The following is a 23202-nucleotide window of genomic DNA, read 5'->3' as shown; positions in this document are numbered from 1 at the left end:
TATCTACTGGTGAAAAACTTAAAAAGGTGGATGGGAGTGAGTTGGCAGATGAAGGGCTTTACAGAAAAATAGTGGGAAGCTTGTTGTACTTAACAGCAACTAGACCTGACCTTATGTATGCTGCAAGTCTGTTATCAAGGTTTATGAATGGTCCAACTAAGAAGCATCTGGGAGTTGCAAGAAGGGTACTGAGATATGTGCAAGGGACCCTAAACTATGGCATTGAATATGTGAAAGACAAGTCTGCAATCCTCATTGGTTTCTGTGATGCAGATTGGGCAGGCAGTGAAGATGATAGCAGAAGCACTTCTGGCTATGCTTTCAGTTTTGGCAGTGGGGTATTTTCTTGGGCCCTTGTGAAACAAAACACAGTTGCACTGTCAACACTGAAGCTGAGTATGTTTCAGCAGCTGAGGCAACTGCACAGTCAATTTGGTTGAGATTTGTTCTTGATGACTTTGGGGAAATGCAAACTGAGGCAACACCTTTATTTTGTGACAATATGTCAGCAATTTCTATGGTCAAAAACCCTGTATTTCATCAGAGAACTAGACATATAAACAGGCGATATCATTTCATAAGGGAAGCTCTGCAAGAATGGATGATCAATGTGCAGTTCTGCAGAAGTGAAGAACAACTTGCAGACATATTTACAAAAGCTTTGCCAAAAGATAGATTTAATCAGTTGAGATTGAGACTTGGAGTGAAGCTAGTAAGCAGCTTAGGAGAGGCTGTTGAGATTTAAGCTGCATACAAGCTTAATGTCGAACTGCAGATGACAATCATGTAGAAAGAAGTGAAGAGAACTCTGAAATCGAAGAGGTGAAGAACATGCTATTTTTAGCAAGTAGCCGTTTGGTTCAAAATGTGCAACGGCTAGGTTTCTGTTTTTAGAATACTTACAGCTAGGTTCATATCTGGTTTTTTAATTGTACTGTGTTTCCCATCTTCTTCCAAGTGGATGGATGATATCCTCCAATGTCCATTAATGGCTGGAGAAGAGTTCCTAGGCATCTAGAGTGTAGGTTCTGTTTTTGATCAGAAAAAAGAGTGATATAGTCCTTGTAAAACTTTATGTTTGATATAATGAAAAACACAGACTTTTGACTTCTCATCTTCCTCTCTCGAAGAACTTCAGTTTTTCCTTAAAACCTATTATTCAAGATTCAATCTTTAACGAAGATTATTAATCAAAATACCATGCCAGGTACCATTTCAAACATCATCAAGTCGTTTGAACAACTTCAAGTCAGCTCCCAAGAGTATATCGTTAAATATATTCTGAAAACGTTACTGGATAATATCCTTGAATATTGCAAATTCGTTCCAAGTGCTGAGGCGGCATACGCGTCTACCTACTGGTTTGAAGAAGATCTTCCCTTTGTTCATGAATTCATGAAGGTCAAAACTCCAAATCTAAGGGGAGGAGGAGGAGGAGGAGGAGGAACCGCAATTACACAAGGAAGTCAGGGGACAAGTCAACAGTCGGGTCGATGATTTGCAACAATGCACGAGTAAAGAAATCTTCAAACCATAGAACTACATAAAAATTAAGGCAGACTTTACTACTGCACCAAATTCGAACACATGCAGTTGCTTCAAGCTGATTTTACAATTTACATGTACCTTGGTTTTTGTATCTGTTTACTGCTCTAATGAAATTAGTTTCACTATAAAAGTGGTTCCTCCCTAGCAATGTCCTAATTGCTTCATTAATGTTTTTATTAATATGATTAAAAAAATCTTAGTAAAGCTTGCAGTATAACCCCAGCATCTTACCTCTTTTCTTCACTCACATCGAACCCTTCCTCCTTGTCCTAAACATGGATTTATGAGGTACTATTAGGCTCAAACGCCATTACCAACTAATTAATTATACAACACCTGCTACTTAAAGCAAAACTATGATAGGTAAGACCTGATACAAGTAATAATGTCATCGAGTTGCAACTCCAAAGACCAAATTAGACAACGTAAGTTATTGAAGAGAGAGTCATGTTAACATTGTCTCGTGTAGTTATGTGTGAGCGCGTGACGAAATATCAACTACAAATGTGCTTACATGATTCAATAGTTGGCAGTTAGCACCAAAGCTTAATGAACCACTAAAGTCAGCATGTTTTAATTGCGTCATGCAAAAATTACGCGTCCACACAAGACTAACACTAGCAGTATATGTCACCAGTCACACCATGTTTTATTTACAAGAAAAAGCAAAGAAGAACAATTTACCTACAGACTTAATTTGATCTTATCCGTACATCCAAATGTAGGTGGAATCAGACGTATTACTGTGTAAACATATCACCAACTGCACAAAATTTAAAAGAAAGGTAAATTGGCAGCTATATCATCCCATATTATTATTTTGAGTAATGAGTAACATCCAATTTCCTCTCATATATACCATCCACGACATGGCCCAACATGCTTCCCATTACATTATCGTTCATCTCAAATTGATTAATTTGAAACGAAAATTTAATGTCTTTTTCACAATATTCAGTCATTCACACAAAATTCTCTAGAAAAAATGCGACCTACTTTAGCAACAACGTAAGCTACATATGTTTTATTTTTTATTTTGGTTTCCTGCTAAACATTATAATGTTGACCTACACTGCCTTGGTTAGTAAATTTGTTATTTGAAAATAGAACTTATTTCTGTACCAAACATACAAGATCTGTTCCCGAAACATCCAACCATTCACAAACAACGTACTTGTGGAAAAAAAAATTAGTATGACACCAGGGCACATACTACGTACATTTGATTCAAAATTGGTATAATAACCAGCACATACATAATTTTCATTAACGTACGACATATTTGTGACCCAAAATTAGAATACTAATTAGCACATGCAAAGCTATCATTCAAGTACGACTTATGTTTGAACCAATATTAGTATACTAATCAGCGCATACTAACTTTTATTCACGTTCGATGTACGTATGAACCAAAATTAGTATAATAATTGACAAGTACAATGCTTTCATTAATATAAACCATGTGTGAAAACTATAACTAATAACAAATCCGCACATACAAAACTTTTATTAACGTTCGTGATACATACAGTCATCAATTAGAATAATCACAGCACATACAAAGCTTTCGTTCACGTACAACGTACCCAAAAACTAAAATGGTATGCCAGTATATAATTATTTCTGAAATTTACATTATGGCAGGCGCACACCCATAAACTTCCATTTTTCCTCGAAATTTCCATGAGTAAAATACCGGCCCCAAGTCTTATCCAACGAAACCGAAAACAGAAAGAAACGGGGCTGGACCCACAAAAAATCGCCTCCTTGTCGACGCGGCAACCTGAAACCCAACCCCACGCGACGGCCCCGCAGCGAATCGAAGCTCCCGAAATTTAATTATTTTTTTTTTTTCCCAAAAATGCGGGAGAGGTTTGCTAAGTTTTCCCTCGCATTTCTCGCACAGCATTTAAATGGACACATAATTTTTCCATTTATATGATTTTCGGGTGTTAATTTTTCGACTATATAATTTGGTTTTTAATTCTCCCAAAAACCCACTTTCTTGGACTCTGTCTTTATCGCTTCCTTTCTCTCTCTCTAGCTTTCTCTCTCTCACTTTGAGCAAAATGCAAATAGCAGCAGAAGTAGTACTGGGGGTGTCACCAATGGAGGGAGAGGAAAGCGTGTTCATCGACCTGTACACGAAAGACCCTGCTGAAAACACAGGAAGCGGCGGCGAGGGGAAGGGAGCTGCGGCGGGGAAGGCCAGCTCCGCCTTCAAATTCGACCCCAGCATTCTGATTGACCCGAGCTGCATCAAGATTGGTTCTGTGCTCGGAGAAGGGCGCGGAGCTATTGTTTATGAGGGATTGTGGGTCCCGTTAACACTTTTCTTCTCTGTATCTGTTTGCTTTGTGTTGTTTTTATCCTTGGGTTTTTGCTTCTTGATTTAGGTTGCTCACATTGTTTGTATGTTCTTGAATTGTGGTGCTTTTTTCAGTGCTGGTTTGTTTGAGTTGGTGTTTTTGCTTTGCTTTGGTGTTTGAGTTGTGTTAGTCTTCAAAATCGGGGTTTATTTTTCCGTTAAACCCTTTTGAGGGTTTATGGTGGCAAGTGTTGATTTTTATTCCACTGAACACTATCTATATCAGGATTTCTTTTTCCCTCCATGGCAAAGGATCAAACTTGGAAAATTTTCCGGCTTAGTGAGTGTGGGAAGAGCCCTTTAGAAAAAATTCATTTTTGCAGGTGAGCCAGATGCCGAGTCTACCTCTTTCTAGGCGATCTTGGAGTTGTGGTTCTCATAATTGATAAACGCTTTTCTAGGTTTTGGATTTGAAATCTCTGCCATTGGTACATTTGTCGTATAATGTTAATGTGGAATCATTTTGAATCTTCATTAAATTTTGAACTGGAGGGTTCCTTCAGGGAGTAATCTTATATCAATGTTTGTTAGATTTTGATTACGGTCTTTACTAGGAGAACACATATAAAGTATAGCATTGTTGATAATCGTTACTGAGAGAGATCATCGGGCTTTAACTGCTTTCGATAAATGCTCCAAAGTTGATCTGATCACTCTGGATTTTGGAGTACATTTATTATTAAGCGTAGAAGGGATAAAATTTTCGTAAATGTAGATTCGACTGATCGTGATTGTGAATGCTTCAAAATGGGATGTTGACATTCTGCATTTGGAGTCTATCATTTGTTAGCTTAAGAGGGTTTACGGTTTAGGATGAATAGAAAATTTCATTATGATAGGTTTGGTTTAGTTGTAATTGTCCAATAGCGGGCGAGTCCTCCCATATTTGTCTGCAAGACATCAGGCTGTCGCGACTAGTGGTCTCATGTACGATGAGTTCTTTAATGAATTACTCTAGCGATAGTACATTAGATAGGGAGATACGTAATTATGTGTGGTAGGTTGCAAATGGGAAATCATTGGTTATATATGGCAGGTATTCTCCCATTTTTAATTTGGAGGCACTGCCCTCTTTATGTTTCAGTAGCCTGGGGATTGGGAGATGGGGTGGTGAGGGGGGTCCTAGAAGCCATTGGTTCGATTGTCCCTTCAATCATTTAGATCATCCACATTGTTCCTTTACTCCTCTGGATCGTATAACTTTTTTTCGTTTAATTCTTTGGATCACCTGATTACTAGGGTACACCTAAGCATATACAGTGGAACTGTTTAAACATAGATCCTTTTTAGTATTTTTCTTTCTCACACTTGAACTCTTCTCAGGATAAAAATGTTTTCTTATCCCTTCATGAGATTATCATTGTTTGACTTGGTGGTCTTCAAGGATGTAATAATCAGTTAAGGAGACCAGATTACTGTTGGATTTTTAAGTTTAGATATAAAAATTAGTAAAGAAATCAACACTTTTAGGCAGGTCAAGGACAGAGAGAATTATAGTCTGATATGTGGACTTTGGTGATGTGATATCAGTTGTGACCAGATTATTCTTTACAGTATCAGATTTAGATATAAAGACATGTTAGAGAATCAACAGGTTTAAGGCAAGTCTTCTGAACAGGTGGAAAATGAGAGATAGTCGAAGAGAATTGGGATGTGTAGTGTTTGCAAGGTTAGTGTAATTTATGCACGAAAAGACAATTTATAAATATAGCTGTCAGGGTAATTATTTTGAATCATAGAAGTGAAGTTGCCCTACGTTGATCGGAATGTAAAAGAAGGATATCTTTAGATGTTTTTTCCTTGGCCAGGCCTTTTCAAAGATTCATTGACATGGTTTATTTCCTAGTTATCCAATTTATTATACCTGAAGGTTAATTCCTGGGCAAGCAAGCAGTCCGGCGTAGATGTCATTTACAGAAACTTTATCCCTTTGTTGCCATGCATGAAAAGCATTAATGATCAATGGCAACATTAGATGTTTGTGGCGGGGTTAATTTTGTGAAATCTATTAATATGAGATGACATCTTACTTGTATGCTAAATGTAATAAATCGATCATATGTTCTTTTTGTGTATGTAAGTCATAATCTATGTGTTGTTCTATGCTGAGGAATTTTATGTCCTGGATTTTAGACTGCTGAAGCTTTCAAAATTATGTTTCTAGGTACCAATCCAAGCCCGTTGCTGTAAAAATTATACGGCCACCCAAAACAAAATATGTTAGTCTTGATCGTCAAGAAAAATTTCACCGGGAAGTATCAATGCTTTCGAAGGTGAAACATGACAATATTGTCAAGGTATGGTGCCCATTCCTCTTATTTCTTCTTATGCCTGCATTGTTTATTAATATATTATCTACCCTCGTCATTTCTGGGAAATCATTCTCCCCTTGCAAGGGACTTTTCTTTTGTATGGTATGAGTTCTATACTATTCTTAGTTTTGGTTTAGAATAATAATATCCTTATGCAAATTGACCTTTGGTTTCAAGAAATATATTTCTTCAATTTATATCCAGGTCAGATGAAATTGTGGCCTGAGGAAATGAAATCACTGCGCTTCTGTTCCTAAATTAGCATTCAATTTACGATCCTGTTAATTTCAGCAAGCTGGTTGCACAAGTAATTTAAACTATGATGGATGTAGCTCCATTTAATGAATAAGATTTTAAGTTTTTGGTTTTTATATCTTTCAGTTTTACTATCCTTCACCCTCTAAATGTATCTAGATTTGTATCAGCGTAACGTATTCAATCAGTTTACAATACTCATTTTTCTGATGTGTGTATTTTCATGGTCAATGCCCCTATTGCATATACTCATAAAAATCAATGCTCTGAAATAGTTCGTAGGCGCATGCTTTGAACCTTCGATGATAATTCTTACTGAGCTTCTGAGAGGAGGTAACCTCCAGAAGTACCTATGGGAAAGGCGCCCCAGAACACCTGATCTCAAGTGTTCAATAAGTTTTGCAATGGATGTCTGTCGAGCTATGGAATACATGCATGCAAATGGCATCATCCACCGTGACCTGAAACCAGGTTATTTTTCATTTTCCTTGTACTTCCCTTTTGTTCTAGTTGTTTTAGTTTACTTTGAAAAGAGGACCAACTGATCAGGCGTTTCGCTTGGCTACATGTCCCACTTATAAGTTATAACTGTAAATGAGTTCATTTGTTGATCCACAAAAACATTTACTCATTTTTAGTTTTGAACATTTGCTAGAAATGCATTGGTAAATTCATCGTGCTTTCTTTTGCTTTTGCATACTCATCTCAGTTCTAATTCTTGAATGTTAGGGTTGAAACATCATTTACCGGAGGAATTTAGTTCTAACTGATACTCTTCTTCTTTTCCCCAGCCAACCTGCTTCTTACAGAAGACCTGAACATGATAAAGGTGGCCGACTTCGGCCACGCTAGAGAAGAAATATCCGGGGCCATGACCTCGGAGGCGGGCACTTACAGATGGATGGCTCCCGAGGTGCAATTTTTTTTGTTGTTCTTCCTTCATTATTCATGCATATACTGCAAAATATATTTACACACACACACGTGGTCGCACACACATATGTATATTCTTAATATGGCTAATTTTATTTTTCTTATTATCTGAATAGCTATTCAGCACAGAGCCAGTTCCAAAAGGATCAAAGAAGGAATACGATCACAAGGCTGACGTGTACAGCTTCTCGATAGTTCTATGGGAACTGATCATAAACCAAACTCCTTTCTCCGGACGGACTAATATAATAGTTGCATATGCAGCAGCGAACGTAAGTCCTACGAATGACATTCAAACAGAAACGGATAGAACAGAAACCCGAAAATCTATCGAATAGCTATTGAAAGTCCTTGAATACTTCATATCTATTATCTTTTAAATCTTTGTTGACTTCTATTTTATGGTGCTTGATTGTTTTGAGCTGCCTTGAGATGACTAACAACATTGTATGCTAGCTGACGTTTTGGATTGAAATTTTTTTGAGTTTGAGTTTGATTTTGCTGGGGATGGACTGAGTGTAACATGAAAAAACTATTTTCTGAAGTTAAATGACTGTTGGTGGATGACTTCCCTTCGTGCTTTCAGAAAATACGGCCAGAGCTGGATGACATTCCTCAAGATCTCATTCCACTCCTGGAGTCCTGTTGGGCCGACGACCCAAAGATCCGACCTGAGTTCATGGAGATCACAAGCCATCTTTCCAACTACCACAAACAACTGTGTGCGGCTGAGTTGGAACCTCCAGCAGTCAATGTGCCGGAATCTGAACCTCAAGACAGCAACTTGAAGGAAGAAGAGCCTCCCAGAGTCCACGCGAATGACAAGTCCGAAGAGAAAAAGAAAGTTAAAAGGCGAAAGAAGTGCAGATCAAGTTTCTTCTTCTTTTGCTGTCGACCTGTAGCAGTGCATGAGTGATCGGTTATTTGCTAAAGTTTTGTAGGATACACAGTAGAACCACAGGTATATTGATTAGGGTAGACACAGCCAGGGATTCTGAGCTGAACTGTTGTTCTGTAACTTGTGTTACAAGCAACTGTACAGATACATCGTGGTAGGAACCCCGTAGAATATTATTAGATAGAGAGTAGGATACAAAGCTTTGAAAGAAACAAAAAAGAAGTTTGTAGTTGTTTTGGCAGTCGGATATTTCTCCAAAGCTGGCTTGCTTCTCAAGCAATCTCAGATTTTGGTAATGAATTGTTAATGTGATCAGTCACAGTGACTCTTCTTTTCTGATGGTTGAATTGCTGGTTCTGATGAAATTACTTCACTTTCTTGTCGGTGTACAAATTTTGGGTGGAAAGTAGGGTTTCAGATAAGGATTTTGCTTCCCTTTTTTTGTGGGCGGCTTAGTGGTGTTATCTTATATGTTGACTAACTCATCACATGATTCACATCATTGTGAATTTTGTAAAGACCTATTTTGGGTGTCCAAATGACTTAAGAGTTCAAAATGTTTTCAGAAGTAGACTTTATACGGTAAAGAAGATACACAAGCGTTTGAATAAATATCGATCATCTTTATGTTTACGCATTTATAATTGCGTCATGTTCATATATGAACACGAGTTGATCAACACATATATCAATCCAACAATACAATAATCATATTTTACACAAAAAAATTGAGAAGTTATTAGTCAAACAATTGTAATCAAGTTATGACAGCTCTTAGATCTTATATTCATGCAAGTTTTGAGTCATATAAGATGTCAATTACTGTTTGAAATACAAAAATGCGCCAACAATTTTTCAAACAAAAAAAAAAAAAAAAAAAAAACAGGAATTTCCTGACATCCTCTACTCTTTGAAATTTTTGGCCTCACATGTAAGTTTTATTTATGTGAACAACTTGGCTTCTTAAGATCGAGCATGAGTTTCTTCTCAAGATACTTCATGAGCAATTCATCAAATTTGGTACTTATGATCAAAATTGTTCATATTTTAAATTACTATGTAAAGATAAGCTCTGCAAAAAGTTAATAAAATATGAGAACTTTGAGTCATCAAATTGTATAAAAATAGAGAGAATAATTCGGTAAAAGAATTACAAACCGTGTATCTATTTTCTGCAGTTGATTGACTAAACCGTCTTATTTTCAATTAATTTTTTGCAGAAATGATATTTACATAATGATTTATCATAAGAACGGTTTTGATCATAAGTTCTGTGAACCAGTCACAAAAAATCTTGAGAAAAAAGCCAAGTTTTATTTATCCAGTACATCATGTAATAATAAATTTTTTGGCAAGTAAAGAGAGGAAAATAAAATTGAGAAAGTGCGTCATAAGTATTTGGTCTTATTATTTCACACTTTTTAAGTTTGAGATGATTTTCAAAACAGGTCATGAGATTCTAAATTTTGTCAATTTAATAAATTAACAAAAAAATCAATTCATACGAAAACATGAATTGAAATAATTCCAACATGTTGCAGTCATATTTAGAATATGAATGTAATTATGTAAATCCTAGTGTATCTAGGGATATCTTGGAATATTCCTTTTAGTAGTTATTATTCTATTAAAGTTGTAATCATGTTAGGATAAGGATTTAACGTATCATATTACTATAAATAAAGACACAATAGGGTGATACAACACACATCTCACAATTAAATCTCTTTCTTCTCTTTCTTGCCTCCGGCCTCTCTCACTCTTTAGTCCTAAAAATAGTTCAATCAAATAGGCTTACGACACGTTATCAGCATGATCTTACCAGAAGTTAAGGAACTGAAGGATCGTAGAAGGAGGCTTTCTTCTACAAAATTTAAAGGTTTTTACTTGTTTTTTGCTAATCAGGTATGCTTAAAATAAAGTAAGATATTTGAAATGTCCACGAAGCATGAGAACATTCCCCATGATGTATGAACCCCTATATTTATATTTTCATTCCGATATATAAATAAATTAGAAGCAATTTAGGGTTCTTAAAACCCTGGAAAAGTCAGAAGAAAAAAAACTGGGAATTATACGGCATGGTTGTGGCTCGATGCCATGCCGCCGTAGGCACCATCGTCAACCACTACAGCTGGCCTGTAGCCTATCCATATAAAGCAAAAATGGGAATGGCGTCGTTTGACATCTTGGACCACATGGCAGCAGCCCTTTAAGCTTTATTGCCTACATAAAACAACCCAGGGCGAGGGTACTCACGGGTCTGCAGCCCCAGCCCAACTCGAGAAGGTCTGAAGCTTTCTTGGACCTATCTTATGCATCCTTGGCCTAACACCAATAGCCCAGAGCTGCTGGACCTTCTATCCCGTGCCTAGGCCTGCCGGCAGCAAGCCTGTTCTTGTTGGGCTTCGCCCATGCCTTGGCCCAACTCGCTAGCAACCTTTGTGCTACTGGGCTTGACTTGCCCCAGCCTAAAAACCCAAAACCCAGCCTCGGCTGGGCTTCCATGCACCAACCTGTAGGCTAGCACACGTTCGGCCTGCACATGTGCCTTGTTTTTTGCCTAAACCAGCAGCACTTGCTGCTAAGCTCACCCAGACCACACGACCCAGAGGTCTGCAGCCTTCCCGAGGCCCAATAACCTACAGCCAAACTACACGGCTTGTCCTCGCGTCCCTATTTTTTGGCTGGGCCAAGTCCTTTCTTTAGATTCAATGCCAATTTTTGGCATGCCCACATTATAACTCATACCTAAATTTTTTTTTTTTTGGGTACTTTGGGTTACGCCAATTAATTCTAATTTAATTATCACTTGGTTTATCACCAACCGAAGTTAATATGACCTGTTTGTCATTATTTTGATTCCAGGATCGACCCTGTTTGGTTTCGATCTATTGAATTAATTAAAAATGACATGCAGTCTATTAATCTGATAATTAATCCAAAATTATTGACCTGAAGATCACTTTTGGACATTAACGATTCAATAATTTATTTTTCTACTTTGAACCATTGACATCCTTTCATAGTCCCAAAGCTCTCACACTTGAGTTCTCGAAGTAACTCAAATCCACTACACTTAAATCAACATGTTGCATTCTATGTTCTTGCAGGAACCTCTACTTTATGAACTAATTGTTCATAAAATTAAATTGAGTCTGTAGTCTCATATTTAGTGCCTTTGAAACCTGAAGTTTTCATTTAAAACTGACCACATGAAACCTGTAGCTTTCATGTTTAAATTAAACCAATACATGTCTATAGAACCCCAATGTTCTACGATGTATTTCTATAGAAACTGCTAGAAGTGGGTTCACTCTGGAACAAGCTCGATTTATTGTACCCTACCAGAAGTGGGTTCACTCTGCCAGAAGTGTATTTCTAACCACGTTTTATTGTACCCTTTGTTTTAGGGATATGTCGAACTTGAACAAGCTCGATTTCACTACTCTGGAAGTATCTGGAAGAAACTGCCAGAAGTGGGTTCAAGACGTGAAGCTCAATCTTACTGCAAAGGGTATTAGAGCCACCATCGAGGAACCTACTGACGCCAACCCCGTCGATAAAGCTCAGAAAGCTACTACAATGATCTTTATTCAAAGACATATCTATGATGCACTGCAGATTGAGTCTCACTGAGGAGGACCCATGCACCATCTGACTAATCGTTTTAATCACCAGAAGACATTTACTTGCCTGAAGCAAGACACGACTGGTAGCATTTACACTTCCAAGACTTTAAATCTGTGAATGAATACAACTCTGAAGTTTGTAGAATCCGATCATTATTTAAGTTTTGTAAAGTGGACTTAACAGATGCAGATTTTCTGGAAAAGACCTATTTGACCTTCCATGGCACCAATATTGTTTTGCAGTAATAATATAAGGCACAAAAGTTCACCAAATTTTCAGATTAAATCTCTATTTTACTTCTCACTGAAAAGCAGAACCAGCTTTTGATGAGAAATCATCAAGCTCAACCCATTGGCTCGAACGCTTCACCTAAAGCGCATGCGACCAATTATAGCATCCACAAATGACAAAAAAATCATCGTGGCTGTGGTTATAGGCGGCAAGCCCACCCATAGGCCCAAAGTCAATAGAGCCAAGACCTACCAAAGGAAGAAAATTTGACCCAAAATCACCAATCCCTTGCACTTAAGGCCCTAAACTTTAAGAACAAGGGAAAAATTACCGTTTAATCAGCTTCCACTGAAATGGATATGTGCTATCGATGTGGATCAAAGGATTATTGGTCACGCGTATGGTCGTTCAGACTCTAGATGCTAAACTAGATCTTTTCTGTCCTAAAGAGGATGAGGAAGAGATTTTGGAGCCTAAAGTTCCATAACTAAGGGTAATTTGTGCTTTATTGTACTTGACTTAATGCACTAGACCTGACATCTCATTTGCTATTAATCTTTTGGCTAGATACAGCAATGCACCTACACGCAGACACTAGGATGGTGTTAAAGACATTTTTCGCTACCTTAAGGGTATGGCGGATTTGGGTTTGTTCTACACCTAAGAATCCTTGAGAAGAGTCGCTGCCCCCTCCCTCGGTCATCCAGTTGATTCCCGCCTTGTTGGTTACACAGATACTGGTTATCTGTCTAACCTATATAGGGTACGTTCTCAAACGGGCTATGTCTTTACCATTGGAGACACCGTTATATCTTAGAGGTCTACCAAGCAAACGCTAGTTGCGACTTTTTCGAACCATGTTGAGATCCTCGCCTTGCATGAAGCATCGCGTGAGTGCTTTTGGTTGAGAGCAATCATGAAACATATTCGAAGCATTAGTGGTCTTACTACTGTCATTGACCTAGCTACGACGATCTTTGAAGACAATGTAGCATGTATCGAGCAAGGGATATAACGCTGAAGTTCTTTTATTCTCACTAGCAACAACAGCATTAGAACATTGAAGTCAAGCAAATCCGTTCCCAGGACAACCTGGCCGATCTCTTTACTAAGTCATTGCCTAAGTCTACTTTTCAGAAGCTCGTCCAAGGAATTGGTATGCGTAAATTATTTGAGTTGAATTGCTTGTAGTTCTCTTATTTGGAAGTTATGTATAACTCAGGGGGAGTATCTTGAAGCATACTCAATTGAACTTTATGTACTATTGTTCCTACGATTAGGAGCATTTTTCCTACTGGGTTTTTGCTACCTAATGAGGTTTTGATGAGTCACCAATCCTGGGATGATCATACTCCGTTGAGTTCACTACTTTTGTCTTGGTTGACGTTTGTTTTAGATATTATGCATACTTCTCACTTTTCTCTTTAGTCTATGAGTTTTCACTTGCCTTAGGTTTACCATAATGAAGTTTTGTGAGTTTTACTACCAATGCATACTTTCTTTATATTAGAGACTCGCATTTGCCTGTTGTGCCGACGATTTCATTAATTGTTCTACCTTAATTGCTAAAGATCTGATACGATGTTTTGTTTGAGTTTTCCACACCCAAGGGGGAATGTTGCAGTTATATTTAGAATAGGTATGTGATTGTGTAAATCCTAGTGTATATAGAGATATCTTGAAATATTCTTTCTAGTAGTTATTATCCTATTAGAGTATGGCTACAGCGCGTATTTGCTATTAGCTTATTTATTTATTAAATCTCTCTCTTCTCTCTCTTGCCACCGGCCTTTCTCTCGCATATAGTTCAGTCAAATAAACTTGCAACACAACATTTATGATACAAAATAAAAAAATGAAAATTCATTATCTATTTTTAAAATTACACTCTGAAATGCAGTTAATTCGGAAGTATTGTTCACCTAAAAATAAATAAATAAATAATAAAATTTCAATTTTAAGCTGACGTGGTCGCCAATCAAGGAGAGTTAGTAGAAGAAACCGGATGGAAGGAGAGGAGATTAGAGATAAGAAGAAGATAAATTAATAAAATATAAGTAACAAAATAAAATAATAATTAAGATTAAAATAATAAAAAAGGTAGTTGTCAGGATGAGTCATCTTGGCTTCTGCACCGTCACGATCTAATCCCGTGAAACGTGGACAGCTGGACGCCTCTTCCTCGCACGTGTCTCCCCCGCCAAACCCTAACCCCCTCTTCCGGTACACCTCCACCACACTGGATCTCGCACCCACACAACATATCATGTCACTCCCCCAGACCAAAACTCAACTCACCGTCCCAACTAAACAACGACAAACTGAAAGCCCAGGAGGCAGCAGCCAACGGACACGCACACACAGCCTCCCTCTCTCTCCTCTCTCTCTCTCTCTCTCTCTCTCTCTCTCTTTCTGTGGACGCACTTGCACTTGTCTTTTCAGAGTTTTGGGGTGTAAATTCCAAATCCAAAACCCTAGATTCCTAATTTCATAGCCGTTGATCTTAAATAAAGTGCAGTTCCACCTGGACTTCCACCTCACTCTCTCTAAACGCCATGAAAGCAGGTCTCTCTCTCTCTCTCTCTCTCTCTCTCTCTAGCTCCTTTCTCTCTTCTTATATAATTCTCTCGCATCACGCGTCTCCTGGCCTGATTTATCTTTAATTGCCTTTGGATTTCGTGTTTGTATTCCACAATTTGTGCCAAAAATCTCAGCTTTATTTGAATTCTGTGTTGTTTGCATGAGCCAATCTGTTGCTGCTGCTAATTTATTACTGTCAGCTTTTAATTGTAATTGAAATTTTGAATTTTGAGCTTTTAGGTAGGAAAATTAGTTAAATTTGGATAAAGGGTAGGTTTAATTTAATCCACTATCGGGTAAATTTTGTAGCTTTGGGTTTCAAATCTGTGTGTTTGAATAGTAAATACTTGAGAATTTGAATGTGATTCTTCAACAATTGAGCAAGTAATTTTGTTTTTGATTTATTGAATTAGTAATTTTGTTGCTGCTAAATTTTAAGCATGTAATTAGTGAATCTGAGGACTGTTAATTTTGGTGTCCTTCAGGTTCTTCATAGATTATTTTGAAGAATTAAACGTGATCTGGTAAAATTAGAACTAAAAGGGGTATTTGCTGAGAAAATGGGGACAGGGGAAGAGGGTACTCCTTCTAAGCCTTCCAAACAAGCTTCTACACCTCAGGTACTTCCCCTCCCTTCCATCCTCCGTTCTCGTCCTCGCTCCTTTTCCAGCTCGAGTTTTTATTTTGTTTCTGATGATTGTGCAGGAATTACCAACAACACCTTCATATCCCGATTGGTCCAGCTCTATGCAGGTTCATGACGAAAACACATTCTGGATCAATATGTAATTTTTTTTTTAAGTAAGCATATAGATATCATTCATACCCTGATAAACAACAGCTTACAGCAAACTTTCTTGTTTAGGCTTATTATGGTCCTGGAGGTACTCCGCCTCCCTTTTTCGCCTCCACTGTTGCTTCCTCAACTCCACACCCCTATATGTGGGGAGCCCAGGTACATGTCCTTTACTTTTGAATGATATACAGGCATACATGTTCCTTAGGAGCGGTTGCTTTTTGTTTGTGTCTTCTATTTTTTGGAAATAGGTGGATTTTATTTTTTGTTGTTTACAATTTTTCAGCATCCTATGATGCCGCCATATGGAACTCCAGTTCCATATCCGGCCATGTATCCTCCAGGTGGAGTTTATGCTCATCCCAGTATGGTGATGGTATGATGCTATTCCTCTTGCATACATATGCGTGTCATCTTCATAGATAAAAATGGACTCTGTTATTTAGGAAGATCTCAACCTGATCAGCTGATTTCTTTTATTTAATTATTCTGTAGACCCCAGGCGCACCACAACCAACCCCGGAGTTGGAAGGGAAGGGTCCTGACGGGAAAGAGCGGGCTTCAACCAAAAAACCCAAGGGAACTGCAGGAACTGCAGGTTTGGCTGGTGGCAAGGTTGTGGAGAGTGGAAAAGCAACTTCAGGTTCAGGAAATGATGGCGCTTCGCAAAGGTGTGCTGATCTTTGCTTTGGATTCTTGCTTTTGACAATTTTTAGATTTTTCTCTTCTTTTTACATTTGTTCCAAAGAAGATTTTCTACCGACACTGCCTTGTTATTTGAATGTAAATTTTCTGCTTTATAGTGGTGAAAGTGGTAGTGAGGGTTCATCGGATGGAAGCGATGATAATGCTAACAATCAGGTGTGTATGTGCATTACAGCTAATTATGTATAGGTGATCTTTGTAACTATTTCAAATGGCTAACAGAGTTTGGAATCTTTCAAAACCCATCTAGAAAACTAGCGTTGGCCAGTTTAAGCTTGCCAACATCTGAACATAGATAACATCTTTAGACTTTTAAACCTAACAAAATTCTTAAGATGCATTCTCTTTCTTCTAATGGAAACATACCTAATTGCTCTTTAGGAGTATGGTGCAAACAAGAAGGGAAGCTTTGACAAGATGCTTGCGGATGGTATATTAATCGTGTTCACTCTACTGTCTGCTTATGTTCTATTTTCTAAAATGGTTTTCTCACAGTTAATCTTTTTTAGGGGCAAATGCACAAAATAGCACTGGGACACTTGTTCAGGCTTCAGTGCCTGGGAAGCCAGTCTCTATGCCTGGAACTAATCTGAATATCGGAATGGACTTATGGAATGCATCCTCTGCGGGTGCTGGAGCTGCAAAAGTGAGAGGAAATCCGTCAGGTCCTCCATCAGCCGGTGGTGCTGAGCATTGGATTCAAGTAGGGATCTTTCTGTTATATTCTAAATTGTTATTTTGTACTGATTATCCATGCAAAACTGTATTGGTCTAGACTTTTGGCATGTTATGTTGGGCGTTTTTAGTTTGGTCCCGGACTGCCAATCTGGAAGCACCAATGAAACAATCGAGTAAACTAACATGCTAGATTGTCTCTGCCAAGAGAAAACCTGACTACTTGTGTGTGTGTGTGTGTGCTTGTGCGTATAAGAATGATTTTTTTTTTTTTTTTTTTTTTTTTTGCAACTTTTATGGTTTTGTTAGTAAAACTATTACGCTTAAATTTTATTGTTCATTCAACTTTTAAATTGGATTCCATTGACATTTTGCAGGGGTGCAAGTCTCATGAATTCATTTCTTAAAAACCCTTTTGTAATAGTTTTAGCTCCTCATAATGTTTTTTTTTTAATTTTCATGATTTTGACAGGACGAACGTGAACTGAAAAGGCAGAAAAGAAAGCAATCAAATAGGGAGTCAGCTAGGAGGTCAAGATTACGGAAGCAGGTACAGATGTACTTCTGCACACTTATTGGCAGGCATTTCGTGTTCTATATGCCTTTCTTGATATGCATCCTGTGCTACAGGAGGATGATGTGTTTTAAAGAAGGATGTGCTAAGACCTGAACAAAAACAATTCATATGCCTAAACTGCTCCTCCGTTTCTTATGTTTTTCAGGCAGAGTGTGAAGAGCTACAAGCAAGGGTAGAGGCTTTGAGCAATGAGAATCATAGCCTCAGAGAAGAGCTGCACAGGCTTTCTGAGGAATGCGAGAAACTTACATCTGAGAATGCTAATATAAAGGTTTGTTTTCATACGCTTGCATTTGTTCATTCTATACTTGTATGCCATCCATTATCCGGTTCCAGGAGAGAATCCTTGCTGATTAGGGTCCTAGCTTGATGCGTTAAAAGCAATCCAAGTTGCGCGAAAAGTTTCACCAGTCTGTTGCACGAGTGCAGTCCATCTTTTGATGAAGTATGTCTTTTTTGCTGCTATACAGGAAGAACTGACACGAGTGTGCGGACCCGATTTGGTAGCAAACCTTGAGCAGCAGCCTGGTGGTGGTGAGGGCAACAGCTGAGATGGAGTATTAGTCTTGCTTTGTAGTAACAGAGATTGATTGAGCTCGGGAAGCCACACGACCCTTCCTCGGATTGAGCTCGGGAAGCCATGACCCTTCCTCGGATTGAGCGTAGAGAAATTGTTTTCCTTACTAATTTATACACTTTAAACCCTTTTCCCTGTAACGGTAACGTTTATTTGTGAAGTATGTAGCTGCTGATGAGTTGGAACCCCGGGAGCCATGCAGATTGTTGTATCATTGGGAAAAGAGTGTATAGTAGATTTACTTCCATTTGCTATTTCGAGTTTTTGAATCGAAGTGTGGCTTCGGATTCTTGTGCCCCATTTTCTCTCTTTCTATACATGCCTTGGGCTCGAGCTCGTAGGCCTTATTCTCTCTCCAATACCCAAATTTTTTTCAAGATATTTTGCAACTCTTTTTTTACTTTTTAGAGTGCTTCTATTTGGACCACATTACAAACCATCCCGACTACAAACTCTAATACAAGTAGTTCTTCGGTTCTCACCTTTAGACGCATAAAACTGATGGTTGCCTACGCTTGTTAATAGAAGTAGGACGTACTATTGTATAAGAAATTCACTCGTTTTACGGTTTTATAGAGTTTGTTTGTATGCATGACCGATTTTGGTGTGTAAATAACGTCACTCTTATTGTTTACATTAAAAGGTCACAGTGCTACAGTTTGGATATTTCTTATTTTTCCTTCTCAATGAGTGTACATTTCAGTATTTTAGCCACAAAGTGTAAAACAACAAACAGCACTTCCATAACCATTCGTTTTGATCCAAACCAACAAAGTGTAAACAACTCATTAAATGGGCAGGACACACAAATGTTCCCACGCGCAGTTCAGTCTGCGACACCATCAAGCTCATTTGCCCATGACATGGAAAGTCAAATGCAATAAAGATATGATTAATCACCAAATCCTATCTTTAATACATTTTTGACTGAAGAACAACTTAAAGAAGTGAGGAATCCTAATCACCATGAATCAAGGATACTTACTTGATAATTCTAAGATATTATCTCTTAATTAATATCTTAGAATTATTCCTTCCTCATCCATCTGAATGACTCACCTTGGTCAATCTGATGCCTTCATAGGTAGGGCAAACCCTAACCCTAGGTCTCCTATAAATATCTTATCTCCACCAATTTCTGCTTTTACCATGCATTTAAGCCCTAAACACTCACTCTTTCTAGAGTTACTAACTTAGGCACCGGAGATCCATTGGCCAACCTCCCTATCTCATGGGCACGTGTGCACGTGTGGTTTTGCCCTTGATCAAATGTGTTGATTGTTTTTGTAGGTACAATTTCATCAAGACTGAAGACGACAATTTTTTACTACCACATTTTCCTCTCTTTTGATAATAATACTTTTTTTTAGAACACATAGGTTGAGATTGATTTAATGTTTTGGTGACTTTTTGAGATGTAAAAATAAACTCGAAAGGTAAAAATGGGCAATTAACTTCTACGTGAAAGGAACTAAAAGAACTTAATTATGTACAAGGAAATGTGATCTATGGGACAATTTCAAATAATTTACGTAGCTTCACTTTTATGTTTCTTCCAAAAAAAAAAAAAAGAGTTACAAAAACGAAAACCAACGAGAACCAAACATACACCAAAACAGCAAAACTACTCCCAAACCCAACAATACAAATTGGTCGGCCGGGATCATTACCTTAACACTTAACACATAATTACACCCCAAACCCCAATGGTTAAGAGTATAGGCTACTTAATAGATATTAGCTAGTTTTCTAGGTCGCTGCTGATGTTAATTAGCTCCTCTAATTACACCTCCATGCGGACGTGACAACCAGGGCCCTATCGTGCCAGCAAAGCACCAACTCGGCCTGCCGTTTCGCCACGTGGAATCCCCTGACCTGGACCTTCCCCAACAAGCACTGGGCCTGAAAGTCCGCAAACTGGCTCAGCTCCACCGCCCTCATCCCCGCCCCCTGAAATACTTCCCTCCACGGCGGAATCCGCCTCCCTGCCGCCTCCACTGTCGCCTGAATCTTCGGCCGCAGCAAATACGTCTCAATCTTCTTCACCACGTCGCTGGAAGCCGCCACGGACGCGTCCAGCGACTCCAGCATGATTGAGAAGAACTCGAGGCCAGAGATGAAGTTCCTCCGGAATGAAGTTGTTCCGGCATCCCCCATCCCCTCCCCGTCGACGAACACAACGACGCTTGGCGACACGCGGCGCATGTTGCCGAGAAAACCGGAGATGTTGTTCTGGGAGCTGAGACGGCGGAGGATGTATGGAGACAGAAGAACCGCCGTCTTCTCTCCGTCCATGAACTTGACGGCCTTGAACGACATCATATCGAACGTACGGAGGGGGACGAACTCGACCTGGAACCTAATCTTGAGTTCCTGAGCGAACTGGGACAGGTTCTCCCGAATCAGCCGGGTCTCGACAGCGTACTCCTCGGGCACGACGGCGGTTATGCGAAGCACCGGTGGGACCGGGTTGCCATTATTTCGGCTTGCCACGTCAGCTTTCTCAGCGAGCTCTTTCATTAGGGAAGCGTACTGGCCGCCCAGGCCGATGTCGAAGTCGATGACGTGGATGAAGGCGGAGCCGTTGAGGGCTTCGAGTAGGGCCTGGTTTGTCGTGAAGTGAGAGAACATCGGGACGGGCGAAATTCCTGAAAAGCCGTTGTAGGCGCGGATCGTCTGGACGATGTCGGCCCAGGAAGTGAACTCGCGCGCCGCGGTGTCTGAGCCGTTGAGGAGGGACTGAAGAGCGTCCTTGAAATAAACTGCGGCGCGCTGGAGTGGCTTCCCAACGGGTTTCGACGGGGAGGAGGATCGCAGCCTGTGGTTCAAACGGTCTAGGATCACCTGGGCGAGTTGCAACTCTTCCGTGTCGAAACAGTCCGCGGCGCGGATTAACTCCTCGATGAAATCAAGCCCTACGTTCCAGTTGCCCGATTGATGGAAGTCGTTCGTCACATGGTCGTAACAATTCTGGGAGGAGTACACTTCGGAGAGATTGATGTCGTAATCGGTGTGGACGAGCTGGGTGGGATCGAACTGCTGAGGATGCGGGTACTCCGAAATCTGAGGATCGTTTGCATTCAATTGTGGGATTGAAGTCTTGAGATTTGGGACGTTGTCGTCGTGCAATCCTAAGTCCCTCATAATTGAGTCCCAGTCCAAGTTGTGCAGGACTTGCTCGTCCTCCCACTCGAGAGGATCATGGTTCGAGTGGGACAGCACGTTGGAGATGGCCGAAATTTTCGAGGGTTTTTTGGCGGAGACGGGGCTGGGGCTTTGACGGAGGTCGAGAACCGAGGTGGGCTCGTAGCCCCCCAAGCTCGAAATACCGAGGTGAAAGTTGACACTTGGGTTATTACTCTGGGGGTTGTGCTTGGGAGATTGGTTGTCGTTGTTGCTGAGTGGAGAAGAAACGGGCACTCTCATGGCGTATTTAGAAAGCCTTTTTTTTTTTCTTTTTTGTGACTGGCTTATTTAGAAAGCTGTGATTTTGGTTGCGAGGAAGAGAAAATGGGTAGGGATCGAGGGGTAAGGGGGGCTTTTGGTGGTGATGATTGAAGGCTTTTATCTTTGCGTGTGTGCATGGTGGTGGTGGTGGGATGGCAATGGCGCGCAATGGCATAATATAAGGTAAAGTTGTGTGGAAATGTCATACATGACAGACAGGGATGACGAGTGGTCAGAGGAAGGCTTTTAATCTCTTTGAAGCTTCTTGCTCAAGTCTTTGCATACAATTGCTTTTTTTGAGTTTCCTGTACATGTCTTTGTTTGATTCCCAGCCTAATCATGCTTTTTGTAATTAATTAGCTCACTTCTGGACTCTCTCCAGGCCATGCAAAAGCACTCAAACCATGCTAGGTGGATTTTTAGAAGGATCCCATAACAGTGAAGTGTGCGGTTGGCTAGCTGGTTGAAAGGGACCCGGCTTTTCTGTCCTCTCACTTCTCATACACTCTCATTCCTTCTTATTTTGTACGGTCACGGTTAAATCACGTCAACATTTTATATTGATTTTTTTTATAAAGATAATAAGACAAAAGTAATAGTAAAATAAAATGTTGACGTGGCTTAATTGTAACCGCACAAATAGGAGGGGATGAGAGTGTATGCGAAGTGGGAGGGCAGAGAAGCCAGGTCCGGTTGAAAGTTTAGGTTATGGTGGTTAACTTATTTTTATGCTTGATTGTGGATCTTACTTAGGGTTTAGAGTAAAAGGATAGAGAAGACCTAGGAAAATTTAGAAGGTGACTCTAAGAAAAGACATGGAGTATATTTGGAGCTAATAGAAGACTTGGCACAAAACTAAACTAAGTAGCGTTCTAAGGTTCATATAACCAACCCCACTTAGTGAGATAAATTTTTTTTGTTTTTGTTGTTGTTGTTGTCGTTGTCGTCATCATCGTCATTATATTGTGGATCTCGCTTGTGATAAACAATGTGGTTAATATGTATTTATAGTTTTATAAATTTATAATTTAAGTGATAAAGAGTGTTTCAATTTCGGCTCTGGGTCTGCTGTCCCGGATTCCATGTCTCCTTGGTGTCTCTTTGTTTAGGTTGATGACACGTGTTTTACAATTTAAACCCACAAAACACTGTTACTTTTTATAAAATAAATTATAACAAATTCAAAGAAATAAGAAAACTCCCGATACCCAGAATTTTTGCGGTTAAACTTTTCACTGGTGAGGTGCATCTCTCTCTACTGAGAATTGTTCTGTTGGACGGTGATTTAGAGGTCACCGTACCGTTTCTCTCCCAGGTGCATCTCGCCCTCTTGAAAATTGCACAACATTGCTATCATGATTTGATCAGATCTGGAAAAAAAAAACAAACTAAAAAATTAAAGCACCGGCCGTTTAGCTCCCAATTGCAGAAACGCGTGGGCTCCGGCCACCGATCTCGCCGGTCTCTTTATTCACCAACACATCGTCATCTTCTTCTTCAGCTTGATTTTCAAATTTTTCTCCTTTGCTCTTTGTTGGGTTTGCGATGGCGAGGCGGACGAGCACAGGAGTCAAATGGCTCTCTCCATGCCTGGGATTTAGTTTTTATTTGTTTATTAATTAGTTTTATTAAAACTTAACAGTGTTAGATGTTGACATCAAGTA

General features: G+C 39.4%; 3 protein-coding genes across 4 annotated transcripts; 2 read left to right on the top strand and 1 right to left on the bottom strand.

Annotated features, from left to right (window-relative positions):
- The first annotated feature begins 3620 nt into the window (after nt 1-3620).
- Nucleotides 3621-8335, top strand: LOC137732074 (serine/threonine-protein kinase STY13-like). The gene is made up of 6 exons (XM_068471374.1): nt 3621-3865; nt 6084-6216; nt 6762-6957; nt 7278-7399; nt 7536-7691; nt 8006-8335. Exons 1-6 carry the CDS (start codon nt 3621-3623, stop codon nt 8333-8335), a joined length of 1182 nt encoding a protein of 393 aa, XP_068327475.1.
- A 6133-nt stretch (nt 8336-14468) lies between these two features.
- On the top strand, nt 14469-18391 carry LOC137740094 (G-box-binding factor 1-like). 2 transcript variants are annotated; one of them, XM_068479900.1, is made up of 12 exons: nt 14469-14746; nt 15247-15381; nt 15467-15514; nt 15627-15716; nt 15844-15933; nt 16053-16228; nt 16361-16418; nt 16644-16692; nt 16772-16965; nt 17410-17487; nt 17660-17785; nt 17985-18391. In XM_068479900.1, exons 2-12 carry the CDS (start codon nt 15322-15324, stop codon nt 18063-18065), a joined length of 1050 nt encoding a protein of 349 aa, XP_068336001.1. In that variant the 5' UTR covers nt 14469-14746; nt 15247-15321; the 3' UTR covers nt 18066-18391. The 2 variants fall into 2 exon arrangements, with proteins under 2 accessions (XP_068336001.1, XP_068336008.1); XM_068479907.1 differs by lacking the exon at nt 14469-14746 and having other exon boundaries at nt 14776-15381.
- A 1256-nt stretch (nt 18392-19647) lies between these two features.
- Nucleotides 19648-21731, bottom strand: LOC137747281 (scarecrow-like protein 15). The gene has a single exon (XM_068487365.1). It carries the CDS (start codon nt 21515-21517, stop codon nt 19871-19873), a length of 1647 nt encoding a protein of 548 aa, XP_068343466.1. The 5' UTR covers nt 21518-21731; the 3' UTR covers nt 19648-19870.
- Between the last annotated feature and the right edge of the window lie 1471 nt (nt 21732-23202).

The sequence above is a fragment of the Pyrus communis genome, chromosome 1 (assembly GCF_963583255.1).
Source record: "Pyrus communis chromosome 1, drPyrComm1.1, whole genome shotgun sequence".
In the NCBI taxonomy this organism is placed as follows: domain Eukaryota; kingdom Viridiplantae; phylum Streptophyta; class Magnoliopsida; order Rosales; family Rosaceae; genus Pyrus; species Pyrus communis.
The sequence above is the reverse complement of the archived record's forward strand: the minus strand, read 5'-3'. Positions and strand labels throughout refer to the sequence as shown.

Bases quoted from the DNA above. Each gene is read 5' to 3' on its own strand.
- LOC137732074 (XM_068471374.1), top strand. From the start codon at position 3,621: ATGCAAATAGCAGCAGAAGTAGTACTGGGGGTGTCACCAATGGAGGGA. The intron at 6,217-6,761 runs GTATGGTGCCCA...GCTCTGAAATAG, and splicing joins AACATGACAATATTGTCAAG to TTCGTAGGCGCATGCTTTGA. The intron at 7,400-7,535 runs GTGCAATTTTTT...TTATCTGAATAG, and splicing joins ACAGATGGATGGCTCCCGAG to CTATTCAGCACAGAGCCAGT.
- LOC137740094 (XM_068479900.1), top strand. From the start codon at position 15,322: ATGGGGACAGGGGAAGAGGGTACTCCTTCTAAGCCTTCCAAACAAGCT. The intron at 15,382-15,466 runs GTACTTCCCCTC...ATGATTGTGCAG, and splicing joins AACAAGCTTCTACACCTCAG to GAATTACCAACAACACCTTC. The intron at 17,488-17,659 runs GTACAGATGTAC...TATGTTTTTCAG, and splicing joins GGTCAAGATTACGGAAGCAG to GCAGAGTGTGAAGAGCTACA.
- LOC137747281 (XM_068487365.1), bottom strand. From the start codon at position 21,517: ATGAGAGTGCCCGTTTCTTCTCCACTCAGCAACAACGACAACCAATCT.